The 13,870-nt window shown below is 40.1% G+C and overlaps 1 protein-coding gene across 6 annotated transcripts in view; it reads right to left on the bottom strand.

The window, feature by feature from the left end:
- The window catches only part of CACNA2D3 (calcium voltage-gated channel auxiliary subunit alpha2delta 3), an 878,040-nt gene that overhangs the window by 187,252 nt on the left and 676,918 nt on the right, over window positions 1-13,870 (bottom strand). For all 6 annotated transcript variants that reach the window (XM_053293293.1, XM_053293291.1, XM_053293290.1 and 3 more), the window contains one exon: window positions 5,753-5,836. In XM_053293293.1, coding sequence (XP_053149268.1) covers window positions 5,753-5,836 — 84 coding nt within the window. The remainder of the gene's footprint in view (window positions 1-5,752; window positions 5,837-13,870) is intronic.

The following is a 13,870-nucleotide window of genomic DNA, read 5'->3' on the forward strand; positions in this document are numbered from 1 at the left end:
GAAGCAAGTCACCTTGGCCCTACAAGAAGTGGGTCAAATTGCCCCTGACCATCTGGCTGGTGCCTCCTATGATCCTCATTTTGATTGAATTTTGTCTCTGCAGACTCCAACTGCCTCCTCTTTCTCCAGGATGAGTCCAAAAGGTTTACTCCTGAGATCCAACCCAACTCCTGATTGCTTACCCTCCACTTTAACATCCACCCACTGCTTGCCTGACCGAGAGGCCCTCTCCAATAAAGAGAAGGCTAGCATGGAATCTAACCACCAGGAAGTGGGGACCTCTAATAACCTCCTTCTTCCCCACCCTGACCTGACTGGCTCACTCTCACGATTAATGAATTTGATATAATCTTAATTCAATAAACTTAGGTTCAAATGGATCTGTATTTACCCGGGTACAAGTCTCTATCCCTCGGTGCCATGGCCCCGAGGGCTAGAGGCAGGCCCCGCGGGGGTTTGGCCATTTTTAGCTCTACTGCCCTTCAATTCAGATTTAATCAATTTCCCAATCTGGACCGTCTTGTTATGGCGGTCCGGGTTGACTTTGGCTACACATCCATTATTTTAATGAATGTATATATACCTCCTACTAGAACACACATGGAAATTAGGATGATCTGGCAGAAATAAAGGCCTTTATAAATCAGGTACAATTAGATCATCACAATGCCCACCTAATTGTGGTGGGGAATTTTAATGCTAGGATTGCCTTGAATGATAATTCTCTTTTTGCTAAGTTTCAGCAGTGTCCTTTATTTTCTGATACTCCCTTCCCTCTTTTATCTAGGAAATTGAAAGATGTTGTGGGAATTTTTTTTTTTTTTTGGTTTTAATCTTATCCAGACTCTTAGAAGGACAGATCTTCACATCCTCAGTGGGGCAATAGCCTCAGATTACCCGGCTGAATACACCCACTGGGCAGGCCTGAATCCATCACTCATAGATTATATGGCAGTCTCTCAAAATTTATTACCCCTCTTAGGAGATTTCCGGATAATTCCCCACCCTGAGAGCGACCACTCACCTTTGACATTGACAGTTGTATGGAGAGAGTCAATCCATTTGGAAGCCTGTCAGGCCCCCACTAATGAGGATGAGCCATGCTGGACCAGGGTGAGATGGACTCTAGCCCAACAATGTGTTGATAAATTAATTTTGTCCTCGATCGTGTCCAGTCTGCGGGCTGACATAGTTGCAGGCCACTGTAATGGTACTGGCATACCCCTCCTAGACTTATACAACCGATTGGTTATTCTGCTTATACCTGCCTTAGTTAACACAGTGCCTATATCTAATAGGGTGGTCAAACAAACTTTGCGTACCTGGTTTGACCAGGATTGCTTGGAGGCTTAGAGAAAGTTAACTCAGATCTTTAAATCTTATGAAAAGGGTTCCACTGATGTCTTGACCCAATCCCTAGTAACTCTGAAGAAACAATATAAGAATGTATTAAGAAATAAGAAACTCCCGGCTAAAAAAGCAGAATGGGCTGAAATTATTGGTGCCTCAAAAACTTAGAAACCAGGCAAAATTCTGGCATCTGGTTTCGTGTCCCTTAGGGAAGGCCCCTTCTAACTTTACTGTGGTTATTCCAGCATGGGTATGGGAGCGTCATTTTTTTAGCATTGTACAAAAAGCTATGCCCTCACACAGTCACTTTAGATTAAGATGTTGAGCAACTGTCAGCCAGGAGCCCGGTCACTGTTGCTGAAATTGAGGCCCTGGTCAAGAAATGTAAAGTGAACAGGGCCCCAGGGTCGGATTATATTACAGTAGAAATTATTCGTAATAAAATGGAGTGGTAGGCTCCTCTTTAGCTTCATTATTCACTTACACAGATGCTACTGCCAAAATTCCTGATGACTGGGGCATTTTGATAATTGTGCTGATTTATAAGAAAGGATCTAGAGAAGATCCCAGCAACTACTGGCCGATAAGTCTGCTCAGTGTCGTTAGTAAATTGTAAGCTAGGCATCTTCTGGGGAAACTGCAAGAATGGCTCGACTCTGAAGACATTTTCTCAGTCAAACAGGCAGGATTCAGCAAAGGCCATTCTACTATTCACCAAGCATTTGTTTTGCAACATTCAGTTGAAAAATACTCTTCTATGGCCAAATCCTCCTTATTTGCTGCTTTCATAGATTTTAAAGCAGCATTTGACTCAATCTCAAGAGACAGACTATGGATGAAATTAAAGGATTCAACCATAGAGTCACACGTACAGTTACTCATACATAATCTTCATTTGAACACCCGCCTTAGAGTACGGTGTAGTACGAAAGGATACCTCTTTAAAGAAATACCCACATATAGGGAAGTGTGACAAGGGTGTATCCCTGCTCCAGTCCTGTTTAATTTTTACATTAATTCCCTGGTCCCACCCTTGAATGATCCGGCCTTTCATCCTCCCAAATTGATGAACAGGCTCGTCTAAATATAACTTCATGCTGATGATATTGTCCTTCTTTAACAAACTAAAGTAGGGCTAAGTCAGGCCTTAACATCTTTGAGTGCTTATACTGTAAAGGAGGCTTTGGTGATAAATTACTCTAAAACGGAAGTCCTGATGTTTGCAAAATGTCCAAGGTATTTCAAATGGTCTATAAATGGACACAGGATTGAGCAGGTGAAAGTGTTCAAATACCTCGGGGTGGTTTTTCACCCAAAGGGAATCACAAAGCTCATCTTAATTATGTCTCTCATAATGCGGAGCAGGTGGCAAATGCGATTAAATCTTTTCATTTTTCTAGGGGTGCCCTCTTCATCCCAGCAGCCATTAAATTCATGGCTAAGGTTTATCCTCAGATTCTTTACAACGCACAAATTGGCCCTTATGATAACTCCACATCGTTGGAAGTAGTCCAGATAAAATTTCTAAGGGCCATCTTCCAAGTGCCTGGTGGTGTAACTAATGCTGCTCTCTGAAGAGAGGCTGGAGTTACCACATTAAAGATGTTCTCCCAACTGTGGTCTTGGAGGGAAAATACAATTGAATACCTTATTCAATGCGTAGCTGCCACTGCAGCTCAGGGGACATAGAAACAACTGCTCATGTTATCCTCTACTGCCAGTTCTACAGGGATAGTCGTTCTAACCTTATTTTACCCCTCATAAAGAAATATCCTCGCCACATTGATTTTTATCTGGAATATCTGCTGTCAAATTTTAAACCACTGATTTCTATTAATGTGGCCAGGTTTTGTTTTATTGCTTGCAAATTGCTTGTACTATTAACTCCAAAACTCCATAAAATGTAAACATATTATGCAAACTGTAATGACTGGTCAATGACTGTAATAAACTTCTACTACTACTACATCAACGTATACTTGAAGCTGGGGTTCAACTTTCTTTTCCTCCAGCATTGCATGAGCAAAAGGAAGCTTGTACAAGGGAACTTTGCTGCCTCCTCACTGATGGAAGGTGCCTCTAACTGAATTTCAGCAATTCCCCCTCCCGTTCTAACCCATTCCACCCTTTCCCCAGAGTTCCATAACCCTCAGGAGACACTCTTGGGAGACATATAGGTCTGCTGTAGGAAGAAGTGGTTAGGAAATTCTTCTGCATAAGTTCCTTTGTGCAAGTCTGTCTGTATACAACCAAATAGAGTGAAGTATAACAAGACCTACTAAAATAGGTCTGGAGTAAAATAGGTCTCAAGAACAAAGGTCTGGTTCAACATGCAGAAAAGAATGTAGGAAATAATGCAGAAGTCTAGTGGATGGTGTGCATGAAAAGAAACCACAAGAGTTCAAGCAAAGAGGCAGTATGGTCTCTGAAAAGATGAAAAGAATTTATCAACAGCAAAGATCGACATTCCTAAACTCATGAATTGTTTCATTATTCACAAATTGAGTGGGATGGGCTGACAGAAGCAGACATATATTTTGTAAGGGAGAAGGCAAACATAAACTTGAGTCAGAAAAAAGGATCACAAAATGACTACATCTGAATACGGACAATACTCCAGAGGCAGACATACGTGATGAATCTCAGATTGCAGAAGGACGTGACACAGTAAATATGGGAACCTTTTGTTGATATATTCAAAACCTTTCTGAAATGAGTGGATTTTGGATGGATGTTGGAGATGCTAATGTACTGCTGATATTTGAGAAGAGTGCTAGGAAAGATCTATGAAAATGCAGACATGCAAGCATGACTTTAGTCATACAGACGTTATGGGAAAAGCTAAATAACAGGAACTGAAAGGAGAACACCTGGAAAGTTACGATTTAATTAAGGACAGTCAGCATGGATTCGCACAAAACGAATCATGCCTAACAAATCAGATTTATGGAGGAAGTAACAGAAAGACCAAGCAAAGGTTAAGCCGTGAATATAAGGAAAACCTTTGATTACAGTACGGATGAAAATAACTGACAAACGCAGAAAGAACAGCATAGAAGGAAACTGCAAAGTGACTGGACAAACAAAATATGGATGAGATGAACAAGAAAGAAGAGTGGTCTTGGAACCGAAAAAACTGAATGACAAAGATTAGCACACATAAAGTAAGGTCTTAGATGGACAACACTAACATGATGCTTCAATTCTGGATTCTGTTGTCTGGATACAGGGCAAAACCATAGAAAACCATAGTTCTTAACTTTTGAGGTTTGGGTTTTTTTTCTGCATTATTGACTGCAGCATAAGCAAGAGGCAACCTTTTTCAGAGATGAACATCAACATGCAAAATCTGATACTATTCGTTGTTGCTGTTATTTGATCTGCCATCTGATTGTAATTTACAAGGCTAAAGCCAGAGCTGGTCAGTGGCATTCTGATGCTCTAGAGTCGAGATAATTATTTTAAAATGATGCACTCATAGAGATGTTGGACCTAACAGCCCTCCTCACTCATCCTACCAAACCCTATAACGAGTGTGTCATGACAGGACTCCCCTCACACCATCAGTTCTCACTGCAGCAGGTATCAGCTATTCTCTGTTTAGAATATCACTTTTTTTCCAAGGAACTCATGACCTGTTTATTTAATTTATATATCCCCTGCCTTTCCATCCTTAAGGATGCACAGGGCAACTGCATAGAGCTATTTCATTTGATCCTCACAATCCTGAGGGATAGTTAGGCTTGCCTTAAGTCTTCAGGAGCTTCAAGACTGAAAAGGGATTTGAAAGGGTCTCCCTACTATCAGGACAAGCATAGACTCATAGAATGTTAGAGCTGGGAGGGACCTTGCATCCAGGCTCTGGCCTCTAGACCCTTTGCTTGCTCTCTCCTACTGCAACTAGGATATCATGCTCATTGTTTGGTTCTGCCCTGCTTCCCTATGGGTTCTCTTTCCTTCCTTCCCCCTTTCCATCCCTTATCTCCTCCACTGTCTAAGCAGCAAGGTGAAAATAATAAAAAGAGTATTGGGATTCAGTTTGATGACACAGGAACTAGACCATCCATCATGGACTACTGGCAAGGCCTTCACTTGATGGGCACTTCCACAGTAACCAATACAATGCTAGATTCCAAGTAGAACAAATAACAGGATATAACAGATACATCTCTGTCTGTGTGTGTGCATATGGCGCGAGGGCAAGAAAATGAATGTAGGCTAGTGTGGAAAAGAATTTTTAAAAACCTATGGAGGTACAAATACATTTTGAATGTAGCTAAAAAGCCAGATCAATATCTTTCCCTTCCTGAAGGCAATCAGGATAACTACTTTGCTACCTTCTCAAACTGGAATAGTGTAGACAACAGACCTTTCTGACAAGCTCTCAAAACAAATCACTTACCACATCATCCCGGTCTTCCCATTCAACCTCGGAAAGGTCAACACTGCTATAGTTGGGTTTTCTTCGCTTTTTCCCTTCTTCATACTAGGGTTAAAAGGAAAGGGGTGGGGGGAGGTTAATACACTGGAGGCATTTCATTTAAAAGGTAGGCAATTTCCGTACAGCTCCTGGTTCAGTCGTGAGTATTAGACAAGTATTTAAATGCAACATGTGCTTTCAGCATTTCCTTGCATTAATACTAAGTGCAGCACACACAGCTTTGCACAAGTATTTTCTAAAACATGACTCCTTTGGACTACAGAAAGGTTCCTTTTGAAGCAAAATGTGCCTTTCCTACAGACAATACAACTCACAATGGTCTCTTTTCTACACACAATGCACATAATAATTCTCATTATGCCCTTGAAACTGAAAGAGCAGTGAGAAATGTGTGGATACCCAATTAAACAAAATTGCATCACAATTCATAAACTCAACAGATACATTATGTTATAAGCCACTACACCATATGGAAAGAATGCAAGACCTTGGTGTCGTAAGTTTATAGAAGACATCCTGAGCCAGCTTTTGCAGCCTTGCAGGAAGTGATATTTCCTACAGTGTTATCAACAAAAGGTTTACATATTTCTCTTTAAACAAGATAAGACTAAACTCCTGGAAAGTTTGGTGTTAATATCTGCTGATACCACACTTTTATCTGTTTTTTTTTCAGGGGGGTGGGTTTAAGAAACACACTAATAAGGAAATGATATTGTTTTTAATCACTACCATGTTACATTGTAAATCTCACTTTTTAAAAATAAACATATCATGCTGACAAATGAGTTTGACACTGGCGTTTACATAATGTAGGAAAATTCTGCCCCCTGCTGCACATCAAACTAAGAGTCCCCACTTGGAGAAAAAGTAGCTTCCCAAAGCATGGATTAAACCTGATAGTCAATGCTGGATTTTTTAAGCACTCAGTAAATTGGTGCATTCTGTCAGGAGTATATTTGGTGCACATATATTTGTTTGCTCAGTATTGAAATTCAGATTGTGCAAAAGTCACATGAGGATATCCATTCAGAAAACTCTTCCAACACTAAGCTATAGATTTTGGGGGTGGGGTTTTTTAACTGCCTATTCAGTTTTTTCTGGTGCAATGTATGCTGCAATTGCTTCACAATATTTTTTTACTTCAAGAAAAGATGTCAAATGGTTTTAAGCATACATGGTATCCTCACAGTTATGCTGCATCATAGATTTTGTAGTCTTTGCTGCAATATGTAAACAGTTTTATATTGAGTCAGTTCAGATATCTCCAAACGTATGGAACATGTTACAGACCCATTTTAGCCAAAGGTGTCACAGTGCATTGAAAATTGTTCTTTTTAAAGGAAGAATTTGTTACCAGTGGGACAGAGATAAATTTTTCTCCCTCTCTCACAACACTAGAATCAAGGGACACCCCATGAAACTGAAGGCCGGCAAATTTAGGACCAACAAAGGAAGTACTTTTTCACACAGTGCATAATTAATCTATGGAATTATCTGTCACTGGATGTGGTGACAGCCACTAGCTTGAATGGCTTCAAAAGGGGCTTCAACAAATTCATGGAGGACAGGTCTATTAATGGCTACTAGTCTTGTGGCTATAGGTCAACTCCAGCCTCAGAAGCAAGGTGCCTCTAAATACCAGTTGCAGGGGAGGAACAGCAGGAGAGAAGGCATGCCTTCACCTCTTGCCTGTGGGCTTCTCAGAGGCATTTGGTAGGCCACTGTGTGAAACAGGATGCTGGACTAGATAGGCTTTGGGTCTGATCCAGCAGGGCCCTTCTTATTAGGGATGTGAACAAATCGATTTTTAAAATTCGATTTGTGCCCAAGACAAATAACCCCTGATTTGTTTTGTATCCAAATCTACCCCCTCCAAATAACTCAAGATTTGATTTGTATTTGTTTTGATTCAATTTGGATTTGGACCACTTAACAAGGTCCTAGGGACACCAGATTTGGGTGGTGGGTGACACCCCCCATGGGTGTCACCTGCCTTCCAGATTTCATGGCAGTGGGACACTTGGTTGATATTTAATATTTTTTTCTTTAGTTTTTACTACTTTTGTACATTTCAGCCATAGGAAACAATGGGGATTTGAAGTTGCCATATCCTAACCCTAACACAGATCCCCAGCTTTCTTTCTTTTTTCTTTTTTAAAGCTCTAGCCCTTGTAGAAGTGGTGTTATGGAGCAAAAAGTGCAGTCATTATTTTTTCAGTGTTTGGATTCTTTGATGTATAATAACTTTTCCTCATACGCCTTCGTTTCTTCTGTTCAGTTTGTCAATGGGCAATGCCAACTGTCAACTGCCATGTGCCAACTACACCCCCACCTTCACCTGCAAGGTAGTGGGGTACTCATTTTAATTTAGGAATACTGAAATGTTTAGATTCTTTGCTGTCTAATAACTCTTCCTCATAATGAATCCATATGAGGATTCAATATATGCCTTTGTTTCTTCTGTTAATTTTGATTATTATTGGAAAGTGTCAACTGTCAATTGCCATGTGTCAACTACACCCCCACCCCCACACACAAACACACACACGGGGGTACTAATTTATTTTTGAAGTGTTTAGATTCTTTGGTGTCTTCATTACACACCTTCATTTCTTCTGTTCATTTCGACCCCACTGCTTTACAGGTTGGGGTGGGGAATTAGTGGCATCCCATGTTCCAACTACCCCACAACCCACAAGCCACTGGGTACTCAATTTATATTTTAGGGATTTTTGAGGTGTTTAGACTCTTTGGTGTGTAATGAATCCTCATAGGGATTCATTATAAGGAAAGGTTATTAGACACCAAAGAGCCTAAACACTTGAAAAAATCCTAGAACATAAACGGAGTAGTACCCCACTGTCTTGTGCAGAGGAGCGCGGTGTAGTTGGCACATGGCAGTTGACAGTAGGCACTGTCAAAAAGACAGTCAAAATGAATAGAAGAAATGAAGGTGTATAATGAATCCTCATAAGGATTCATTGAAGGAAAGTTATTATACACCAAAGAATCCAAACACTTGAAAAATAGTGACCACACATTTTGCTCCATAACTCCACTTTTACACTTCAAAAGCTTAGCTTAAAAAAAAAAAAGACAGCTGGGAATCTGGGGGAATTAATAGGAGGGATGCAAATCTTGAATTGATTCGAATTGAATCAGGCGCAATTCGATTTGTACTCAAATCTAGCCAATGAACCACAGGGGTGATTTGTTTTGTCTCCAAATCACCCAAATCAGCTAGATTCTGGTACAAATTGATTTGTACCCAAATCAGTTTGCACATCCCTAGTTCTTATGTTCTTAAATTTAATCTGAAGCCTTAATATTGATTTTATTATTAATAAAAATGGTCTTGTCTTATGGTCTTGTCTTATTATTAATAAAATGGTCTTGTAATATTATTGGTTTTTGTTTTTAAAGCTCTGCAAGCCACCTGACATGTGATAAGTAGCACAGGTGTAAATCAATTAAATAATGATAACCACTATAAGTGGTTCAAATTATACTACGTTGCAGAGCAGGAGTGAGTGAGAAAATGCTACCCATCCCAAAAAGGTTCCATAAGAATGAAAAATACATTTAGCAAAAGTAGTGAAATGGCTCAAACAAGCAATAGGAAGACAATGAGGCTGTTCACACGAGCAGCCCTACCCAGACTTCGGCAGCCCTACCTAGATAGGGCTGCTCATGTGACGTGCTGGGATCGTGGCCAAACCTGGTGCTACCATGCTGGGTAGCCTAGGAATATTCCCTGGGCTTTTATCTGGGTAAAAGGGCGTGCAAATGCCCTTTTACCCAGGTCCCCGGCCATGTGCCTGCTCAGGCTGCACACAGCTCGAGAAGACACAGAGCCAGGTGCCGAGACTGCCCGGCTTGAGGGGAAACCCTTCAGTGCACTGCACTGCTCGTGCAGTGCATTTAGGGATCTCTGGAGGCTGCGCTGTGTTTTCTCTGCCTCCAGAAATCTGCTCTGCCCAGAACAGCATGAATCATGTGGGCTCATGAGCCATGCGCCGCAAACAAGGATCTGGATTGTCTGGGGGGAAGGTAAGATTGATCTTGCCTTCCCCCCATGTCCTCCCCGCTGGGCTGCAATGGTTGTGTGGACAATCTATAGTCTATTGACTTATTTTTGGCATTTATATACTGCTTTTCTGGCAAAGATCGCAAAGCAGTTTACATTCTAAAAAAATAAAGAACAATAGGAATAATACTTAAATGAAAGGTCAGTGTGCTACTATTCTTGACATTCTATCCATAGACAATACACTTTTCTAAGTTTGCCCCCTTAATAAAGAAAGACAGAACAAACATGTAGCAAGCCTGACCTAGGTAAACCCCTCTAGTATAGGGTTTCTCCATTATTAAAACTAAAAGTGGATTAGATTATTAGAACTGCAAAACTACCTCTCTGTCCATTTATTTAAGTTAAATACCCCTAGGAAGAGTTAATTTTGCATATGTACTGCTTTCCCCCAAGGATCTGTCTAGAAGCAGCACTGGTTCTCAGCTGAAAGCTCCATTGCCTAGCCTTTAAGCTTTTTATTTAATTTGTTGTTTTTTTCTTGCTGTGTGGATAGTCCTAATTGGTTTCCTGCAATCCTGGTGTTCTGTGAACTTCATTTATTTTGTAGCTGTACATGATCCTTTACTGAGTTCTGCTGGACCCTGAATTTGTGAAGCATTTGAAGTGTGTTCACTCATAAAAGGGTACTTATAAAAGCAGACTCCCAGGACTAAGATTAAGCAAACGTGTGACTTTCTTTGCTTTCTTACAAGAGAACAAGAGCTTCCCTTTTTCAAAGCAAGACTTGCATGCCAAGCCTATAATTTAAGATTTTAATCCAGAAGTTCCTAGATTATGGTTGGCAATGAAGACCAGTTGTTTTGGATTCGACATTCATGCCAGCTGGCAGTGAGAAACTGCCATGCAGTAAAATTTCCAAGCCGCCTTAAAAACCAACAGTTAACTATGTCACATTAAAGGAGGGGAGGGGAATAAACCTCAATTTCACACAGGGGAAAAATGGGAGAAAAGAAAGATACAAAGTCCAGCAAGAACCTCTGGCAACACAACAGATGAGAAAATAATGGGTTCCCCCCCAACACACAATGTGTGTGCTTATGTTACAAATATGTCAGGAAATATCTAAACCTGTGGTTCTCAGAGTGCATGAAGAGTCTTCTACTAAAGTGGCATAGACAGCTGTCCATATAAAGCAAACTGGTCTAACCCCACTGCAACCCAATTTTGGGTGCCCACTGAGGACAGCAGTGGAATTTTGTCATACTGCAAGCACCTCAATCTAAAGGTCCTCATGCCCCATTTTCATTTCTTATGAGCTGACTGCCCTTGCCACAAAATAGATTATATAGCTGAGGTTTCTTTATTTTTTCCAAGGTCCTGTTGTTGTGTTATTTTCCTGTGTGGAAAAGTCACCTTCTGGGACAATTTACCACATTAGGGAGAATTCTAGTTTTCAATTGATTCCTCACACATGGTAAACACCAGCTCCCACAGTAGCCATATTTATATGTTATGGTCTCAAACAACAGAAATGAACCTGTACACAGGTACAGTTATTCATACATTATGTTGCATACAGGTACTGTAGTACATTTCCTACTTGTACCATACATGTGTGCCATACATTTTCCTCCGTGTACCATGCATTATACCCAGGTTCATTTTTTAAATGACTGCAGGTACAGTCATTCACACAAAAATTTGTATGAGTGTACAGCTAATGTAAACAGGCAATTGTATGTAATGTGTACCATATGGAACTTGTGGTGAATCTCCTTGTGATGACTTTGCTATGTGAAACAGAGAATGAGACCTCAGTTGTTGTTGTTTTGATGTTCAACTGTTGATGCTCAACTCAAGGAGGCTTGCTAAAATACAGTCTTAGTCTAAACAAATGATACAGAAAACACATCTTTATGTGCCTACAAAGACTATATAAACAATACCTTTGTTCAGATCAGATCAGCTGCACAAAAGTTGATTAGCAGCATGACGTGTACTTGATTCTTTCCATGGCAAACCACCTTGATTTAGGATTTCATTTGCATTCTTAAGAGTTTATCATTCAGGATTATGTAAAATTGACAGCTGCTTATAATTATATCTGCCTGGGGTGGAAATAATTTAAAACATCTGCCTTTATTTCAACATTACCAGACTTAAACTTGATGAGTTCGTTACTACCTAACGTCAAAGTTGAAAAGAAAGAAGGAAAACTTCAACTACTACTGCTAAATTCCCTGCAATTCATTTGTATGTGTAACTGGATTTCCCAGCAAAGACTTCAAACTGTTAATTATCTTTTTAATATATGTAATTTAGGATTGCTAATTAGATAGCAATTTAATGCCCTCACAGGGATTCAGATGCTCTTTCTTTTTTAACATGTAAACTCCAAGGGGAATAATTGTTGACATTCAAGTGATTGAACTCTTCAGTTATTTAAATGAACGTAAGGCATTTACACTGTTCAAATCATTTAAATATTCTGCTGTCAGCTACAGCTGTAGAGTTTTATGGAGTCTCCGAATATGCAAGGGTAAGTGTAGGTTATCTTAGTTTCCAGGCAGGACTCCCCAGAGAGAAATGAGATTTGCTGCTTATGAAAGGCTAACACCGCTTAAGTGGGGCATTAATGTTTCCTCTGAGACCTAGATTTCTCTGTTTTTCTATATTAGAAGAAGCAAATTTTCCCAGAATTTACAGCTATGAAACCCTTAATACTGGTTTAGCAATCTTTAAATACATTGGGTCTTTTTGCTATGTAAAATATATTGTGGCAGTTAACATTTAATTTAAACTCAGCAACTGAGTCTGGAAGCAAAACTGCCATCATAGTTAGGTGAAGGTCTACAGCGCAAGCACACCTTTCATTTCCTATATATGCATTCCTGGATCAGGGTTAATCTCAAAAGTAAATGATATAAGGACATGTATAATTTTGAGGCGAGCCATTTATCATTTTAACTATATTTCTGAAAGAACAAAAAATCGGGATGTTGCCAATCATTGGAAAAACAAACCATCACTGCTACCATTTCTGAATTCATGTTAACCATTTCTATTACTTATTGCATATGTGAGTTTCAATTTGCCTGCAATAAAATTAAACTTTCTTATTTATTTATTTATTTATTTATTTATTTATTTATTTATTTATTTATCCATCCATCCATCCTCTGTGTAAACCGCCCTGAGCCATTTTTTGGAAGGGCGGTATAGGAATCGAATTAATAATTAATAATTTGAGAGTTTTCCCAATGAAGGGAAGTAAGAAGTGGGGTCCCCCAGGGATCTGACCCGTGCTTTTTAATTTATTCATAAATGATCTAGAAGCAGGGGTAAGCAGCGAGATGGCAAAATTTGCAGATGATACCAAACTCTTCCGGGTAGTGAAATCCAAAATGGATTGTGAGGAGCTCCAAAAGGATCTCTCCAGACTGGGGGAGCGGGTGACAAAGTGGCAAATGCGGTTCAATGTTAGTAAGTGTTAGGTGATGCACATTGGAACGAAAACCCCCAACTTCAAGTATATGCTGATGGGATCTGAGTTGTCGGTGACTGACCAGGAGAGGGATCTTGGGGTCGTGGTGGACAGCTCGTTGAAAGTGTCGACTCAATGTGCAGCAGCTGTGAAAAAGGCCAATTCCATGCTAGGGATCAATAGGAAGGGGACTGAAAATAAAACGGCTAATATTATAATGCCCTTATACAAAACTATTGTGCACCACACTTGGAGTACTGCATACAATTCTGGTCACCACATCTTAAAAAGGACATTGTAGAACTGGAAAAGGTGCAGAAGAGGGCAACCAAGATGATCAGGGGCCTAGAGCACCTTTCTTATGAGGCAAGACTACAACACCTGGGGGTTTTTAGTTTAGAAAAAAGAAGACTGCGGGAAGACATGGTAGAGGTCTATAAAATCATGCATGGTGTGGAGAAAGGGGAGAGAAAGAAATTCTTTTCCCTCTCACACAACACTAGAACCAGGGGTCACTCCATGAAATTGATTGCCAGGAGGTCTAGGACCAACAAAAGGAAGTACC

Source organism: Hemicordylus capensis, chromosome 2 (genome assembly GCF_027244095.1).
Source record: "Hemicordylus capensis ecotype Gifberg chromosome 2, rHemCap1.1.pri, whole genome shotgun sequence".
Lineage (NCBI taxonomy): Eukaryota > Metazoa > Chordata > Lepidosauria > Squamata > Cordylidae > Hemicordylus > Hemicordylus capensis.